Source organism: Ambystoma mexicanum, chromosome 1q (genome assembly GCF_040938575.1).
Source record: "Ambystoma mexicanum isolate Mex_15411 chromosome 1q, UKY_AmexF1_1, whole genome shotgun sequence".
Lineage (NCBI taxonomy): Eukaryota > Metazoa > Chordata > Amphibia > Caudata > Ambystomatidae > Ambystoma > Ambystoma mexicanum.
Window position 1 is genome coordinate 1,260,307,244 of NC_090922.1, and position 16,531 is coordinate 1,260,323,774.

The 16,531-nt window shown below is 42.8% G+C and overlaps 1 protein-coding gene across 2 annotated transcripts in view; it reads right to left on the bottom strand.

The window, feature by feature from the left end:
- The window catches only part of FGGY (FGGY carbohydrate kinase domain containing), a 2,730,916-nt gene that overhangs the window by 1,612,253 nt on the left and 1,102,132 nt on the right, over positions 1-16,531 (bottom strand). For both annotated transcript variants that reach the window (XM_069642074.1, XM_069642075.1), the window contains exon 6: positions 11,280-11,395. In XM_069642074.1, coding sequence (XP_069498175.1) covers positions 11,280-11,395 — 116 coding nt within the window. The remainder of the gene's footprint in view (positions 1-11,279; positions 11,396-16,531) is intronic.

Below are 16,531 nucleotides of genomic sequence, written 5' to 3' on the forward strand. Positions count from 1 at the left end.
CTTTGCATTGTGAACTGTGTTACACAGCCTGTGAAAGGCAAGGGGAAGGGAGAAATTCCCCCTGGCATGGTGAACTGTGAAACTAAGGAAGTGTGAGAACAAAGCCAAGAAAGGTCAGGCTAAGGGAGTCATTCTCCTGGCATTGTTAAATCATAAAGCCTAGTGAAAGGAGAGTGCAGGGGCAGGGAATCACTCCCCCTGGATTTCTGTGAGGAAAACCTCTGAGAGCCTGACACCTGGAGAAGGGAGGCATTCTCCAGGAACCCAATAGTGAAAAAACAACTGTGGGCCATTAGGAATGTTGATGTTTGAACCATTTGTTGTGGGAGATGAAATACAATGTACTTTTAAGTGTTTACCAGGAACTGCTCCGTTGGTAGTGCAATGATATTTACCAGTTTGAGGGGATCTATCCTCAGTGTTTATTTAAAAATTATTGGTGAGTCGCATGGTACGAAGAAAGGTAGCTCAGCAGAGTGAGAGACTGTTGCTGATATTTCAGGAGTTCAGAACTACAAGTATTTACTATGCTTTTTTCTAATTTCTCATGAAGAAATGTGCTGGAAAAGGCACATTCAGATTCATTATATAAAAATATTTCTTGGGGGAGAACATCGACAAACCCTCTCAGGGGTAGTAGTGGGGGGCCATAAAGGGGTCTGGGGGTGGGGGTTCAGGCTCTGTCACTTTCTGATCTTTGCATGACAGGGGGTATTTGTTGCCCTTGTAGTGAAAATCTAAAGTTGGCACCCATAGTACCATGCATCAGAATCATTGTAAATGATATTGCTTAATGCGCTACATCTGAAAGCACAAAGTGCAGGAATACTGCACTAATATAACTATAATCGCCTACTAATTAGAGGCAAATTTGAAATGTGATCCGTATTTCTTTTTTTTTATCCATAGCATTACAATACATATTAGAGAGCTTATGAATGCAATGTGCTCATTCTTTCAGGCAGTCAGAATACTATTCTTTTGCACAAAGATAAAAAGGAGACACCTTCATGGAGGTCCTCATTATAACTTGGGCAGATATTATTTGGCTGAACCACCAGTGGCAAATACCACCTCAGCCAGTGGTATTTCTGCAACTCCTCTGAATACAGAGGTTACCACTGTCAGAGGTGGTATTTCTGGAATACCAACACTGCTATTCCAGCAATAAAACCTTCTTCAGTGGGGAACTTAAAGTGTATTTTCTAAACTTTTGCTCTACCCATTCCCACCTTCAATGTGAAATTGAAAATGAATAATGACCGTTAGTAGTTCATATCACTGCAGTACTTTTTAATGCAGAAAAGGGTCAATATATTTACACTCTCTTTCCACGTGCCAGTATACATTGCTTTTACTGTATTGAAGGGAAACACCTTCTCTTCTGTGAAGTAAAAAGGTATATTATTTGGTGCCATTTTAAGTTTTTTACATCTAAAAATAGATATAAATGCATTTACAGCATTAATATAAGCTGCTAAATGCAAACAACCCCTAGGTTTTCATGAAGCAGTTAATGCACGCGGTAGAAGGTATGGTCCTACTCTCACAATGTGGCCCAAAGAGGAAGCAGTAAATACTGCTTGGGCCACCATCTGGGATTTACTTGCAGGTTCCGTCTGCAGGGAGGTAAGAACAAGCAGGCCTTGCTGAAAATCCAGCACAGGACATTAACCAGAGCTATTGCTGCAAACCAGGAATTTGGCATATGGTAATTCCACTGGTATTTTGCTAATACCAACAGGTTGACCACTACTGCTGACTTTCGAATGAGGGCCTATGTCTTGCCAGAAACGGATTCTAACCATGCAGATACATGTCATCGTCTGACTCTGCTTACATTGCCCACATAATACGAGGTTAATGCGTCACATTTCTATTACCTGCCAAGGCGTGCGGTTATGCCCACATCTAGTAGAGAGCTATAACGCCCAGAGGAGCATGTTGGCATCTCTTATTGTGTGTACTACAGAGGATCCTTATTAAAAATGCATTTTCCAGCACTATCTACTCAGGGAGAAAAGAGGCAGTCAATGAATTTGTTGGGGGAAAATAAAATCAAGGAGGAACCTCTGGTTTCTTCCTATTCCACTCTGCCTACCCGTCTGTTCTTCGCCTCTGTGTCCTTAGGCCTTGCTGCTGCTGACCCCTTCTCTCGCTTTTATGGCTGCCACTCTTATGCTATCTTCTTTAATCTTGATCCTTGCCACCGGTATTAGTCCTATTTTACTCTTAAACTACCTCCATGGAAAAGGGCAAGGTGAGAAATAACACCATTGATGGTTTTAGCTTGCTTTGAGTAAAATCAAAGAGCATTTTGGAAACATAAGAAAGATCACAGATATTTCTATATTTGACAAATAAATATGTATTAAAGGGTTGCATGCTTGAATCTCTTAGTGCATAATGCACCCTAGGTTTGGTACTCATTTCCTTTTTCAAAATACTAGCCCTAACTTTAAAATGAATAATATATACTGACTGAAACAGCCTCAGGAGATTGATGTGAGAATAACATGGCTGTAACAGCAATCACTTAATCGGAGTCCAAAGGCCATCTGGATATATGTGATGACTCGAGTAATATCATCACTGGAAACCCGGTGTGGGCCTTGTCTCTCATAGCCGCTTCCTGATCCTGACCCAGGGAGTGGTTTAACGAGGGAGGATCATGGGGAAGGAAACTCATGTGGGGATACAGAAGAGATGTATTTAACTCCCCATATCCATGTAATTAATTGACAATAGCTTATTGTAAAGTGGAACAACTCAATATTAATCTTTCTCTTAAGAACTCCAATTCCCATTATGCCAAATTTACTGGGATGAAGAAGAGGAGCTCAGAGGCTGTGGGAACTCAGAAGTGTGAATATTCAAAAGTGCGGTCTAGTCATTGTCAATTAGAGCATCTGAGCGGCATATTCAAATCCCTGGCTAGGAAACAGCTGGGGGAGTCGTCGCTGTGTTATGGTGAAGTTGAAGCAGTTCGGATCTGTGCGGTAGGCGCAGAAAGAAAGCTCCAGCTGTCCCCAGTGCAGGTGCCATCAAGGAGAGAAGCCCGCCAGCAGAGGTCACGCCAATTGGTGAAAATCCAAAGAACTACAGAGTATGTGCAGCACAGGGCAGTGTACTACAGAGAAGCCCAGGTGCGAGGAAAACGCATTACTGAAGCAACGTGAAGCAGACAGGAGAAACCGCAGGAGATCAACAGGAGCTTCTATTGCTCCCGGAGACCACTGTGTTGTTTGCCTGAGGCTTGCCAAAGCAGGAGAAGGGACCCAGAGACATCCGACAGACCACCACAAGACCTGCCATGAAGAGCCGGTGAGCGTTCAGCAAGGGAATACTGACAATGGGGTGCTCCGTGAGATAAAGCTGTCACTTAATGGTATTGAATTCTGAATATTTAATGAATCAAAGCAGAATAGATTGAATGCATATCACTTAATGAGAATAAACAAAAATAAGTTGCAAAGAAGAAAGTCTTTGGGGAAGATCCCAGAGAGGAAAGGTTGGAACCAGTATTGCCCACAGCCTAAAGGCTGTTATTAAAAGGACAATTATCAAAAAGAGAAAGGTGGCAACCAGAGTTACCTACAGCCAAAAGAATGTTATCAGACTTTGTGTAGACATCAAGAAGCGAAAGGTTGTAACAACTGTTGCCTACAGCCAATAGGCTACCAAGAGACATTGGGCAAAGCACCAGTGGGGGATATTTCTAGCCATCATTGTCTTTCACCAAGATATTACAGATCTAGTAAATCAAGACAGACCATGGGAAATGTTCTTGTCCAGAATTACTAACAGCCAAGAGGTTATGAGAAGCTTCTAATATCACAACCAAGGCATACGTTGCTTTCTAAGATATATAGTTCTGGGGAAGCTTGTATCTCACATTACCAGCAGACAGGAAACTGTGAAACTATGCCAAAAAACTGGTGTGTAGACTACTAGAATTAAACCAACAAGTTGGAAGTTAGTGATAGGAGTTTTCTTCCTTACAGGCAAGTACACCAGGATTGGGACCTTAGTAGTTAGTCCTGGCAGGCGAGTGGACCAGGAAAGAATTGGTATTTGATAATCTGGTGGCAGAAAAGTTTGTGGAAAGAATCTCAGAACTTACATGCTTTGTTTAATGGTGACAAATCATAGCATCAATGAAGCAAGTTGTTGTTTGCTATCCTGACAAAAGAATGTTATTGTGACAAGAAGTGTCTATGATAACAGATTATGTGTATTTAGGTTTTGGAACTCATGTGCTGGAAGAAAGTCAAGCATCCTTGATAAGGGAAATTGTGAAAGACATTAATGGGCCTCGTTAAGAGTCAGGCGGTAACCCAGCCGGTACCTCCGACGGGTTGCTGCCAGAGTCGTGAAATTTTACCGACGCATGTCTTCCTGGTGCCAACTGGAGATTACAAGTCAGGAGGCCCGGGGAGTCAGGCGCCAGTAAAATGTAAGTCCCATAGGACTCTATGGGAGTGGGGACTCGGAATCGCCGCCACCGTTGTTAATATTGCTATCGCTTCTGTGAAGAGTCTGCCTACCGTGGTCACTGCTCCCGGCAGGGTCAGACCTGGCGGGCGCAGCAGCCATGGCAGGCAAACACAGTGTTCCAGTTCAGAAACAAAGGTGGCAGTGAGCTTACCGGCACCCTTGTTTCTGGACTGGCAAACTTGTAATGAGGCCCATTGTGTTGTTTGAAGGACATTTGTTATTTCTTCAAGAAAGACTATGTGGTTGGAAAATACTTTTCTCTTCTTCTGAATATAACTTTGTTGGTACAGAATCCTAATTTGAGTATTCCTGGATTGGTCCAGGGGAAGGGAATACAGCCCTGGACACAAGCAATGCTTTCAAGACACATTTAAGATTGAATTGCAAAACTGTATTTTTGTTGAAACAGAAGACAGCCATAATTCCTTTGTATAATTTGATTGTGTTTATTAATGTGAGGGCCAGAAGGATTTTGGACACAATGTCAATTTTCTTTAGTTTTAGTTTGCTAGGCAGGGATTCCTCTGTTAGGTTAAGGAAAGTGAGGCATTTAGTAGAACTCTCTTACTTTGAATAAATGGCAAACTTTTAGAATACTTTACCTCTGTGTCCATCTCCCATTTCTGACCCCGCACAGATAATACTTCCATTACCAGTGGATTATAGCCAGTATCTCAGGGTAAGGATGTCTTTGCACATGTTCAGATTCCAATGCACAGAATTATATATATATATATATATATATATATATATATATATATATATATATGATATTCTGATGGCACATAAACCTTTATAACCATGATTCCTGCCACAATTATTTTAATACCCATCGTTTCTTCTGGCACACAATATAAGGAATGGTGTCATAGGCAGGTGTGTCACAAATATTATATAATTGAGTCTCCTTCAAAGCAGTGTAGACTTCATTTTATATGGAATTGAATTAGATGAATGTGACTTATGGATCAATGTAATCGCTAATGTTTTAAAAAAATATATTTTATCACTGAAACAGTGAAAGATTTATTTAAACCATAAAAATAGGGGTGGAATACAAGGGGTAAGCTTGGAAAAAAACTCAATAATTTGAAAGTAGAGCTTTCGTATTTGTATTCTGCCTTTATTTGTCTAAGAGCGTGGTACTTTGAAAAGAAGCAGAAAACAACACATACAGTGGATTGAAGAGTTCCACAGTTGCCTGATTTGCAAAAGTTGAGCGATACAGTTGTATTTGAGGTTCAATGAATGGTTGCTGAATATGTTTGCCGATCCAAACTTTGGCTAAATATTATTACTGACCTTTCCACTTTTTTAACTGCAACATGCAGGGGGGGAGACCTCCTGCACTTCCCCCTCACTACCTCTGCCCCTCACCCACACCCCCATAAATACCATACCACAACTTACCATCTGCATTTTGCGGGGACAAAGTGAGACTAAAATTGGTAAAAATGCACTCTGAAGCCAGACTGGTGGTTGTGGAGACAACCAACAGTTCTGTATGATGGATTAGTTGGGAGATGACCAACTTCTCCAAGAGTTTGCCCAAGAAGGGGGTGGTAATCAGAAATTGCATTACAGGGCTGGTAGTGTCAATACTAATGATGCTAGTGATCACAAATAAAAAATAGTAGACTGGTACAGATCAATAAAAATAATAATAGGGCCAGCAGCTAACAAATAATTCCTATACAAGACTAGTGGTGTCCAATAATAGTATTAGCTTACAATCGTGTTAGACCGACCTTGATAGATTCTTTGTTTATATGATAAAGTACTAAGCTGAACCTGCTTCATGGGCCTGCCCACTGTTGGGACCTACAAGTAGAAAACAAATGGTTCTGGGATATTAAGTAAATGGGTTATATTTAATTCCTTTGATTTGTATATTTTTCTGTAATGATTGCAAAAATGTTCGATATAATATTTTGAACATTTGTGCCAACACTGGCTTCAGTCTGGAAGATTCTTCAAGGCAGTATCAATATATGGGTGCTTAATTAGCGCACGCAGAAGAGGACTGCTAAGCACCTTAGGAATCTGATGACAAGCTATATCAGCAATGGCAGCAGGGCTCTCAATGCTGCGCTACCTCTCATAACTGGAGTGCCGCACTTACAGCTGTGTCGCTGCTCCGGTGGCGCAGCTCTCGTCATGGTGCTCCCTCTCATCACAGGAGTGTTGTGCTGAGAGGCCTGCCGGCAGCACAGCAGCACTGGGAGAATGACGCAGCTTCCCTCTAAGTGGCCTCTTTCTGGGGCAAACAGAATTTCAAAGCCATGCTGGCTCGTATGGGCTGAACACTGGCCAATGGGGGAGTGCACATCACTCACAGAGGACATAATGGCTATAATGCCCGTTACAAGCAATATACAGCCTGAATGTTCTGGTTACAAAAGTATAAAAACAGACCTGCTACCACTGACATCTGCCTGATTAGTGCAGAAGGGTTAGAGGAAGCAGAGGGCTGTGTGTTTGGACTGGAGAAAGTGGAGTAGAATCATGCAGAGCCCAGCACTGTTAAGCTGGAGTTCATGTGGGTGGGTATAGAAGGCTAGCAGTCATTCCGCTGCAGTGTGTGGCATGCGTTGTATCTACTGTAAGGTTAATAGAAGACTGGTGAACCGGTTAGTGAGAATGCGATACCCGACAAATTCTTCAGGGTGGATGTCCTTGGATGAGCAAACAAAATATTCCTATACAAGGCTGGTGGTGACCAATACTAATGTTAGCTTACTGAGAGACCAACCCACGCTACTCCCTTGATAGATTCTATGTTTATGTAATAAAGTGCAAAGTTAAACCTGTTGCGGGGGCCTGTCCACAGTTGGCACCTAGCCAAGTGTCCACAATTATCAAACTAATGCAGTATAAATAGACTTTGACCTGCAGTGGTTTTGGGGTGTCACGTTAAACTGTTTACATTCATTTCATTTCATTTATTGAAAGCAAAGAAAACCTCAGCCATCAGTAAACAGTGGGCTCCGCTCAGATCACCCATGATGGTAAAGTATTAAAACTATGTAAGAACCGTTATGGTGGATAAAAAGTGAGCCCTTTCAACAGTACTGCGACCGCATAATACATAATGCAAGAGTGACGTTGTTCCATGTGGCAAACCAGGGATTTTCTTCTCGTTTCATCGACCCTTAACGTGTGTGACTTTACTCAGTTGGGCTATACGCATTTCAGCAAATCCTCACCTGGCCGACCAGGGAAGAGGGCTCCCATGTAAGCGAGATGGAGTGATTTAATTTGGCCTTTAGTTTCCTGGGCTCACGCGTATACTGGATGAAGGGGTTGACATTCTTTGCATCACTCATATCCTGTTTTTCCCAAAAAATGCTATCAGGTTATCCCTTGCCTGGTTTAAGAGGACCTGGCGGATAGGTAAAAGCAGTGTGGTTGTTTCATGTCGGTTACCTTTCCTTGCCTTTGTCCATGTCTCAAGCTATGCATTTTTTGTGTGGTAGCCTGCAGCTATCACTGCATATGGCTCGAGTGTCCTAACGAAATCCAGGGTTCACTCTGGGCCTCTGGAATCCAATCTAAGGCACTGCAGACTATAATGCGCTATGAGTGTACATTCCAGGACTCTAGAGTATGCAACATCATTGGGGATACGGTATTGTGGGTATAAATTGTATGGTAAAACAATGGAGAGAGGATGTTACAAGGTTACACAGGTTACTAACACAAGCCATGAAATTTCAAAGAAATCCACTTCCCTAAAATCTCTTCTTCTCCATCGCCGGCCATGAAACCCACCCCGCTTCTTGCTCCCCCTCCTTCCTTTGTCTTTTCCCCATGATCCTCTCCCTCCCCTTCCCCCCACGCACCCCATTCCCGCCCTTATACCCCCTTCAGTTTCCCTCCTCCGTCCCCTCCTCACCCCATCCTCTTCCCCCTCACTTTAACTGCTCTACTCTCCCTCTTCCCACTCAGTTTAATTGCTGTACTTACTGTTTTGTTGGTTTGATTCATAATTGTAAATTGCTTCTACTGTTATAATGTTATATGTATCCAGTTGTTAAAATGTACAGCGTTTTGGATTAAAGCGCTATATAAACATAATAAATACGAATACAAATACGTTCAATTCCTTAGATATAACTTGTACTCTTCAACCTGTCCTTCGACTCCACTTGCTTTCCCTCTATTTTCAAAACAGCTACGGTCAAACCCCATTCCTAAAAAAAAGCAAGGAGTGACCGGAACCTACTGGCTAACTTTTGCCCTGTGTCTCTCCTTCCACACTATTCTCAAGCACTTGATATGGTTGTGTTCAACCGTTTTACCAATTTGCTAGACAGCCACAACTTTCAAGACTCCCTACAGAGAGGTTTCCGCTCCTGTCACTCCATAGAAGCTGCTCTCATGAATGTGTCCAACTTCATTGCATCTGCTAAGCACTCCAACCTATCCTCTATCCTAATTATCCCTGATCTGTCTGCTGCCTTTGTCAATCACTCTGATCTCTCTTTCTTCTTGGGTTTTGTGATCAAGCTCTTGTCTGGATTGAATCCTACCTTGCACCTCGCCAATTCTCTGTCTCCTGGAACAACAACACCTCTTAACTCACTTCTATAACTGTTGGTATTCCACAAGACTCTGTCTTGAGGGGGCTCCTCTTTACACCCTACACCTCTGCTCTTGGGGCACTAATCTCCTCCTTTGGGTTCTTGTACCAATTCTTTGCGGACAACACCCAAATCAACTTCTCTTTTCCTAAACTCTCCTCTGATCTCTGTATCAACAGTTCCAACTGTCTGCCTGCCATTAAATATTGGATGGCTTCACACTCTCTGATGTTAAACTCTACCAAATCAGAGGCGCTCTTCTTCCCTACTGAATGATCTCTCATCTCTTCGTCCGCCTAGCCAGTTCCCACCAGACACTCTCCCCTACTCTTCTTCACCTAGAAACCTCAGCATCATCTATGACCCTTCTCTACTTTTGTCTCCAAAACTGGAACAGCAGCTCGACTCAACCTCCTAAATATTAGGAAAATCAGGCACCTCTTTCTGTTCATCACCAGCAAGCATCTCTTAACCACTCTTGTCTTCTATAAACTGGACTACTGTGCCTGCACTCTCTTTAGTCTCTCCAACTATGGTTTCTGTCCTTTCGTCAAGACCATTAACTTCACTACAAGGGCTCTCTTTGAATTCCCTCACTTCACATCTACTTCCTCGTACCATCAGCAGGCTGGATGGCTGACAAAGTAATAATACAGGGCCAGATTTAAATTTCTTCTCCTGGTTCACAAATCTCTCCATGGTAAGGTACCACTGTATCTATCCTCCTCTATTCAACTCTACAAGCCTTCATGTAATCTCCTCTCTGCCTCCTCAACTACCCTTGTGGCTCCTCAGCCTCCCTTTGCATCCTCTCGCTTCCACTCTTTCTCTCTTCTTGCTTCACTTGCATGGAATTCTCTTCCCCTGATTTGTTCAAAACCAAACTAAAAGCCTACCTCCTTGCCTCTGAGTTACCTTCTTAACCTACCTCTCATCTATTGTTCCCTCGCCTCTACCCTGTCTCTGTCCCTCACTTCCTCTGTCTCTACTCCAGCACTTCATCCATCTGGTCATATCCTGAGCACAGCTGGCTGTACCACCTACTTGCACTTAACATTTTTTGAAGTTTATCGTCCTTAATATATATATGTCCACTTATGTATTGTTCCTGCTGACTGTTCCATTTACTCCCCTCCACAACATAGTCAGAATGTCCGTCAAACTAACCCCATTGTAAGAAGCTCACCGCTTGCATCAAATCTGATCTCTTATCTATTGTACATTCTTTTTACATCAGAAGAACATTGCTCCTCCAGTATATAACGAAATAAAAAGTAAAAATAAATCATAAGGGCACCACGTGAACCAGTGACATTGCATTGCAGAATACGCCCACGCTTTGGGGCACACTAGTGTAGAGCGTTGGAGCATGCTAAGAATGGACAGGATTGCATGCATGTAGTTTTCTTCCTAGTGCTTAGTGATGCCTGCAGAAAGGTGATTGGTGCTCATTGGCTCCCTCCATTATGTGCACAGTCATACCACTTTCCCCTACGCTTGCTCACTTTGCCTAAGGTGCAGCCCATAGCAGGAACTGTGATCTCTACAACCGATTTGCTACATAAAAATTGTATTATTTTTTCACATTTCATTGTGCCCCCATCTTACACGGGCTTTTGTAAACAGCATCTGATTACATGGATGGATATCCCACCAGGGTTGTCTAAAAGCAAACAACTCGGTATGCTTTCAAGTGGGATACATTTCAAAGAAATACAATATTTTAATCAAAGCAATGCTTGAAATGCAAGAGAACCACAGAATATGCATTTCACATCTGAGAACACACGATCCCTCCAAGGTAGCAGGGATCAACGTGATAGGGTATTCGATCACATTCCTGCTTTGGTATTAATGTAACATGGCAACAACCTGACTGCTATTGTGATGGTAAGTGATATGTCCCGAGGATTGAGCACAATACACTTCCCAGCTGCATGGTGGAGAAAGGTTGCGATAACAGCTGCAAGACATGAAGGCAAAGACATTCGCAGCAAAGGAAGAGGCACAGATACATCCCCTGATTTCATATTTTTAATGTTTTGCTGGTATATTTGCTGGATGCTGTTTCTTAATTACATCTCATTGATGGATATATAAGTAAATACGATAAACAGCGTAACTAAATGAACCTCAGCTTCAGAAGTAACTGCACTGAAATTCCCTTTTTTAACTGTGCCCCAGGAAAGATCAACATACCTATTTTTCTGTAATTGTCAGTCACGAACTCTTCCAGTCCGATCGCTGTCCAAAAGCTGTCATCCCAGCCTCTATCTGACGAATACGTCCATTTGCACACCAGCGTACAGAAGGACCTATGGCGAAAGGAGGCACGTTTACAGCATTCGCATACAAGTAGCTCTCAGATCAACTCCTAAAATAGCTTCAGTGACAGCTGCACACAAGCAATATTAGGGAACGCATACAACACAACATCACAATCCTTCTTCAATGCCTCCCTTACAACCAAAAATTCAATGAACAGTACATTTAGGGCAGTGTCCAAGACCCACATGGTGCCGCTCAACCTTTCCTTGTAGTCCATAATGTATTCCCTTCCTCCCCCCATCCCCCTCCCAACATGGCATCAACATTCTAATGTCATTCTCTATGTTTCCAGCATATTGCTCTAAGTCTTAAGCCCTGGCTGTGTCGGCCTGTATGTATAGCAGGAAACACTACATTGATCCAAAGTCCTTGTTTTCGCCCCGATTGTAGTGGTAACCCTTACATAATAAAATACTTCCGCTGTGGCTGAATCCCATATTGAGCCCCAGCATTTATGGAACCCTCACATTCAGTGAACCTCGGCGTGTCTGGCCACGAAAAGCAGCCGGGAAACCCAACAAACTCCTTAATGTGTATACAAGGAACAGCGAGATTGATCCAGGCAACGATGGGAGCTGGACTTCTCCTTACATTAATAATTCCCCAATGTTGATATGGGTATGCTCACCCACAAATCGACCCACACCCCTTCCAGCATTATCAGTCAAGCCAAACAGCCTGTGCCTATTTTCCACGGAAATACAGTCAAACGGATCCTATTACTGCTATCTGGATCTGGTGGATTCACCAGCAGATTACAAGTGGGGTAACAGTGTTGTTAGACCTCATTTCTGTAATCCACAGGACTCCATGGAGGATTTTGAGTTATCAATATTATGGGTCGTCATTTTACCCCTTGGCAATTCCTCCAGTTTATGTCAGCAAAGTGGAGGAGAACCCTCCAACCAAGAGCTCCAACTAACTCGGAATGCACCCCAAAGTTAGGCAACAGTTAAACAACGGGTTATCATTTTGCATACTTTATTACAAACTTTGTTCCAATCAGCATCCTCAACAAACCTTCACGGGACCCAGACATTATAAGTAATTCAGATTTCTCTGGAAGCCCAATTCAGAGTTCTGAGATCAGACTGCTGAAGGAAATTCTCTCCTGGCAAGTCTTTGATTTATGAAAGGAGCTTGCATGAATGAGAAGGCACTGACTGCAGCCAGTCCCATTTCACACCTTAAATGTCTTGACTCCGCAAATGCAGTGATTACATTTTGTCACACAAGAATCAAGTTGTGATCATTTGTATTTGACTAACCTGAAAATACAATGAATTAGCTTTCAAAATCCAACAGACATCTACCTCCGATGTTGCAGAGTGAAATGATTAGTAAAAGAAAGCCACAGTTCAGATATTCCTCAAAACGAAGTTAAAAGAAAGGAACATTTTAAAATTCATTGGCCGAAAGAACCGTATTCCTGGAATGTTTGTTGGGAATAGCTGTTTTATCTAAAAGACGATAAAACTTGTGGAAGCAGTGAACATATAATGGTTTGGAAACAGTAACACTTGTGGAAGCAGTGAACATATAATGGCTTGGAAACAGTACACATTCTGAGAGTGGCATTTAACAAAAAAAGAAAAACAAATCCTTTTCACATGTCGTGAAGTTTAAAATGTTAATTTTTCCTTTATGTTGAGATTGATCTGTACTGTGGAAACATCTGAATGAAAACTCTGTGGGACTTCAAAAGCTAATGCTTTGTTCCATCTCTGGATGGTATGTTCACTTCATATAAAATCCTGCACCTTGTGTGATTTGGGAACTGAACTAACAAAGCGACAAACCTTCTTTGCACATTTTATCACAGATGGCACAAGAATCAAAGAATATCAGAGGTTGTTCCCAGGATTTTTACTGAAAGTCTTGTGGGCCCTAGGGCCACCCCTCTCTCTCTGGTCTTGTTTTGTGCCTCCTGCCTAATTCAGGTGCGATGACCCCAGATCAGTAGACACAGAAGATATACCTACTGTCTAAGTCTGCCTTGCACTAATTGTGAAGGCCTAAAGGCAGCTTGCCATTTCTATCTAAGACTCCCTCAGGGACTTTCTAACTGTCCCTACTCTATCCAGTTGTTTGTCTTCTACAGGGATTTGGGAATGGTGCCTTACAGATACGCTGATGGATTCAATCCTGCAACCACACCCACTGTCACCTCTCTCTCTGCTAATCTCTGTTCTACTCCCCTTTCACAACTACTTCCTTCTCCTCAGTCCTCCCACCAACCTTCTCACTCTCTGATGTCTCTCACTTTTTTTGGCCTTGCCTCCATCCTTTGATGTTGCTTCTCTCTCCTTCCACCACCTACTACTCCCATTTCCACAGTGCTACTACTTCCTCCAACTACTACTTCTTCCTCCACAGTGCTACTACTCCTTTCTCAAACTAGGACTACACCATCCTTTACACAACCACTTCCTCCTCCGCACTATTACTACTCTCTCGTTCCTACAACTCCTACTCAGCCACCCTCCTTTCACACAGTATCTTACAAGTCACACTTAGTCCCTACTTCAAATTCACCTAACTACACTTGCTACCCTACCGTACCACTTCCACTCAGTAGCCAATACCTCACCTTCGGCAAAAATCACCCCCACATGTTGCCACTCCTTGCTCCCTCCTGCTAGTCTCTTGGACATTCACCTCCTCAAACTCTGATCTCACCCAAATAACCCACACTTCCTGCTTCCTGTTGTCTCTTTATATCCCCTCCCTGTTGTGGCATTGATTGTCTGTCCATGGACAATCTAGTCCTATCTTCCCCACCCAGAGCATGTTGAAAAAAACAAAATTCGCAACTAGCTGGCTAAGCCCTGACTACTTTTTCCAGACAGGTCTGCTGCGGAGCAACAATGGTGGCCCAGGAAGACAACAGTGCATTATCATGCTCTGGGAACCAGTTCCAGGTGCCCCTTTAGTGAATTACATTGGGGAGGGAGTGGGGGTCTCCCGCCTTATTCCCTAGTGGTTTAGGGTGCTTGCTGGCTGTTTCGCATGCTCACTGCTGTTCTTCTGTAGAACTGCACAGTCCTTCTGCCTGTTGCACATGGACACTGAGGCTTAGCTCTGCTGCAATCGATGAACCCTGCAGTATAGGTACGCATGACACAGCTTTCCTCTATTTAGGGTGGTTTCTCGCTCCCGATGCTAATCACTGGATACTGTTGCACAGGTTGTTGTTGATCAGGTTTCAGCTTTCTTGTCAATGATGCAGGGTGTTGGATAATGATTCCCATTCTTATGCTTCTTATTGGATTCTTGAGCAGATGATGTATCTATAAAAACAGAGAAACAATGACGAGCATGGGAAGCATGGCTTGAGACAGATGTACTGCTGAGATGCATGTTGGCAAGTGAGGGGTTAGGGGGGGCAGGAATCGGGGCCCTCTCACTTGCCACTGTCCACCCCAAGGGTAGGACTGGCCTTGGATTTCTCCCTGGTAGTCCTCTCTACCCAGGGTGAGAGGGGTTGCCATCCACACTCAGGCCAGGGTACTGGCGTTGTCACAATTTCCAATTTTCAGAGGTAGAAATTGAAAAAGGAGCAATGCTCATGTTTACCATGAACATGTCTGTTCAGAGCACTGAAATGAAGACAAGAGTCTGTGCACACCCCTGCGTGCAATGTGCTTTTTCCTGAACCTAATTTCTGACATGGAATGCCAGGATCAGGTGCAACAGACGCAGATTTGGCAGAGATCAAAGTGCATCCCTTTGTGAATCAGGGGGTTAAATGTGATTATATGGAATTATGAAACAAAGAATTAATTTTGAGCTAACACAAAACATCTAAAATAACTAATTTTTTAATGTGTGTTGATGTTTTTGGGGGACCCCCCCAAAGGCCCCTTTTCTTTTTTTAATACTTTTCTCCATCCCAAAAACTACAACCCCATATGTACATTTTAAATGAGTTTATGTTTGATGCTGTCAGTTTGTTTAAACATCCATTTGTTGTTTTCTATCGATAATATCACTGCATACCGAATTAGGGATGTGGTTTGATCTGTGTCAGGCCTCCCATTTAGGCCTGAATTCGCAATTGGTGGGTGGGTTGCTTCACAGAGGTGAATCAATGCATGCAGGACAATTTGTGCATGCAGGTTCACTTCTGTGAATCGACCTACCCATAGAAAGTGGGAGTTTTCTACAGTTGCATGCACCATGCTGGCAGTCAAGTAGAGAACACATTCTTGAGATTCTGGCCCTGTGCCCATAAACATGTCACCAGATGAGCAATCAGCCCCTTCAGACCCACTGACTGAAATATTTACTTTTTCTTTGGAGTCAGTTCCTTAGTCACCCGGCTTCGTTCAGAGTCAGTTAATATGTCACTGTACTCAATTCAGTGTGATGTTGGGTAAAGGTCTCAATGGCATAGTTGTCAGAAAAGTGGGTTGAAGTTTGGGCTGTCATTTGTGGGTTTGATGGGTTCTGGGTGAGTGCTCAGCCCTTACATCTTTCCAAGACAGTCCAAAAATGTCATGGTGGAGTTCAGAACTGTTTTTATTTTACACAAGGCTCTCCTACTACGGATTCTAGGCAACCGACTAGAGGTCTCAGGGGCGCTCCTTGTAGCCCCCCTTGGTAGTTTTCCATTTCTTATAGGGCCAAAGTTTCCACCAATTACTCGGCCACTGATCCCTGCCACCTGGACATATCTAGAAACCCTAGGTTTGAATCCATCCACATCAAGCACATTACATCCTTCTTTAGTACCCTCATTGTAGTTTCAGGAACATGAATCGGAGCCCAACCCATTAAACAAGCTGCCATTGATAGCTAATGTAATGACTTCAATCAATGGCACATATATATGTGAACATTTGGAATGTTTTATTTATTTATTGAGCAATGTCCCTGATCTAATTCCCTCACTGTGACAATCCCAACCCAAAATCTGGAACTAGAAACAGCCTGCATTCAATCTAAATGTTCTGTTTTATTAAAAAATGTAATTAATAAATTAAAGGTGGTGCCCTAACTTCAAATGATGGGGAAGAACCCCACATTATTTAATGCAAATACAGGCCACTTGTCTACAAAAAAGAAATGCAAACTGTCAGCTATTCTCTCGCTAATGTTTATATTCACAATACACTCATGCT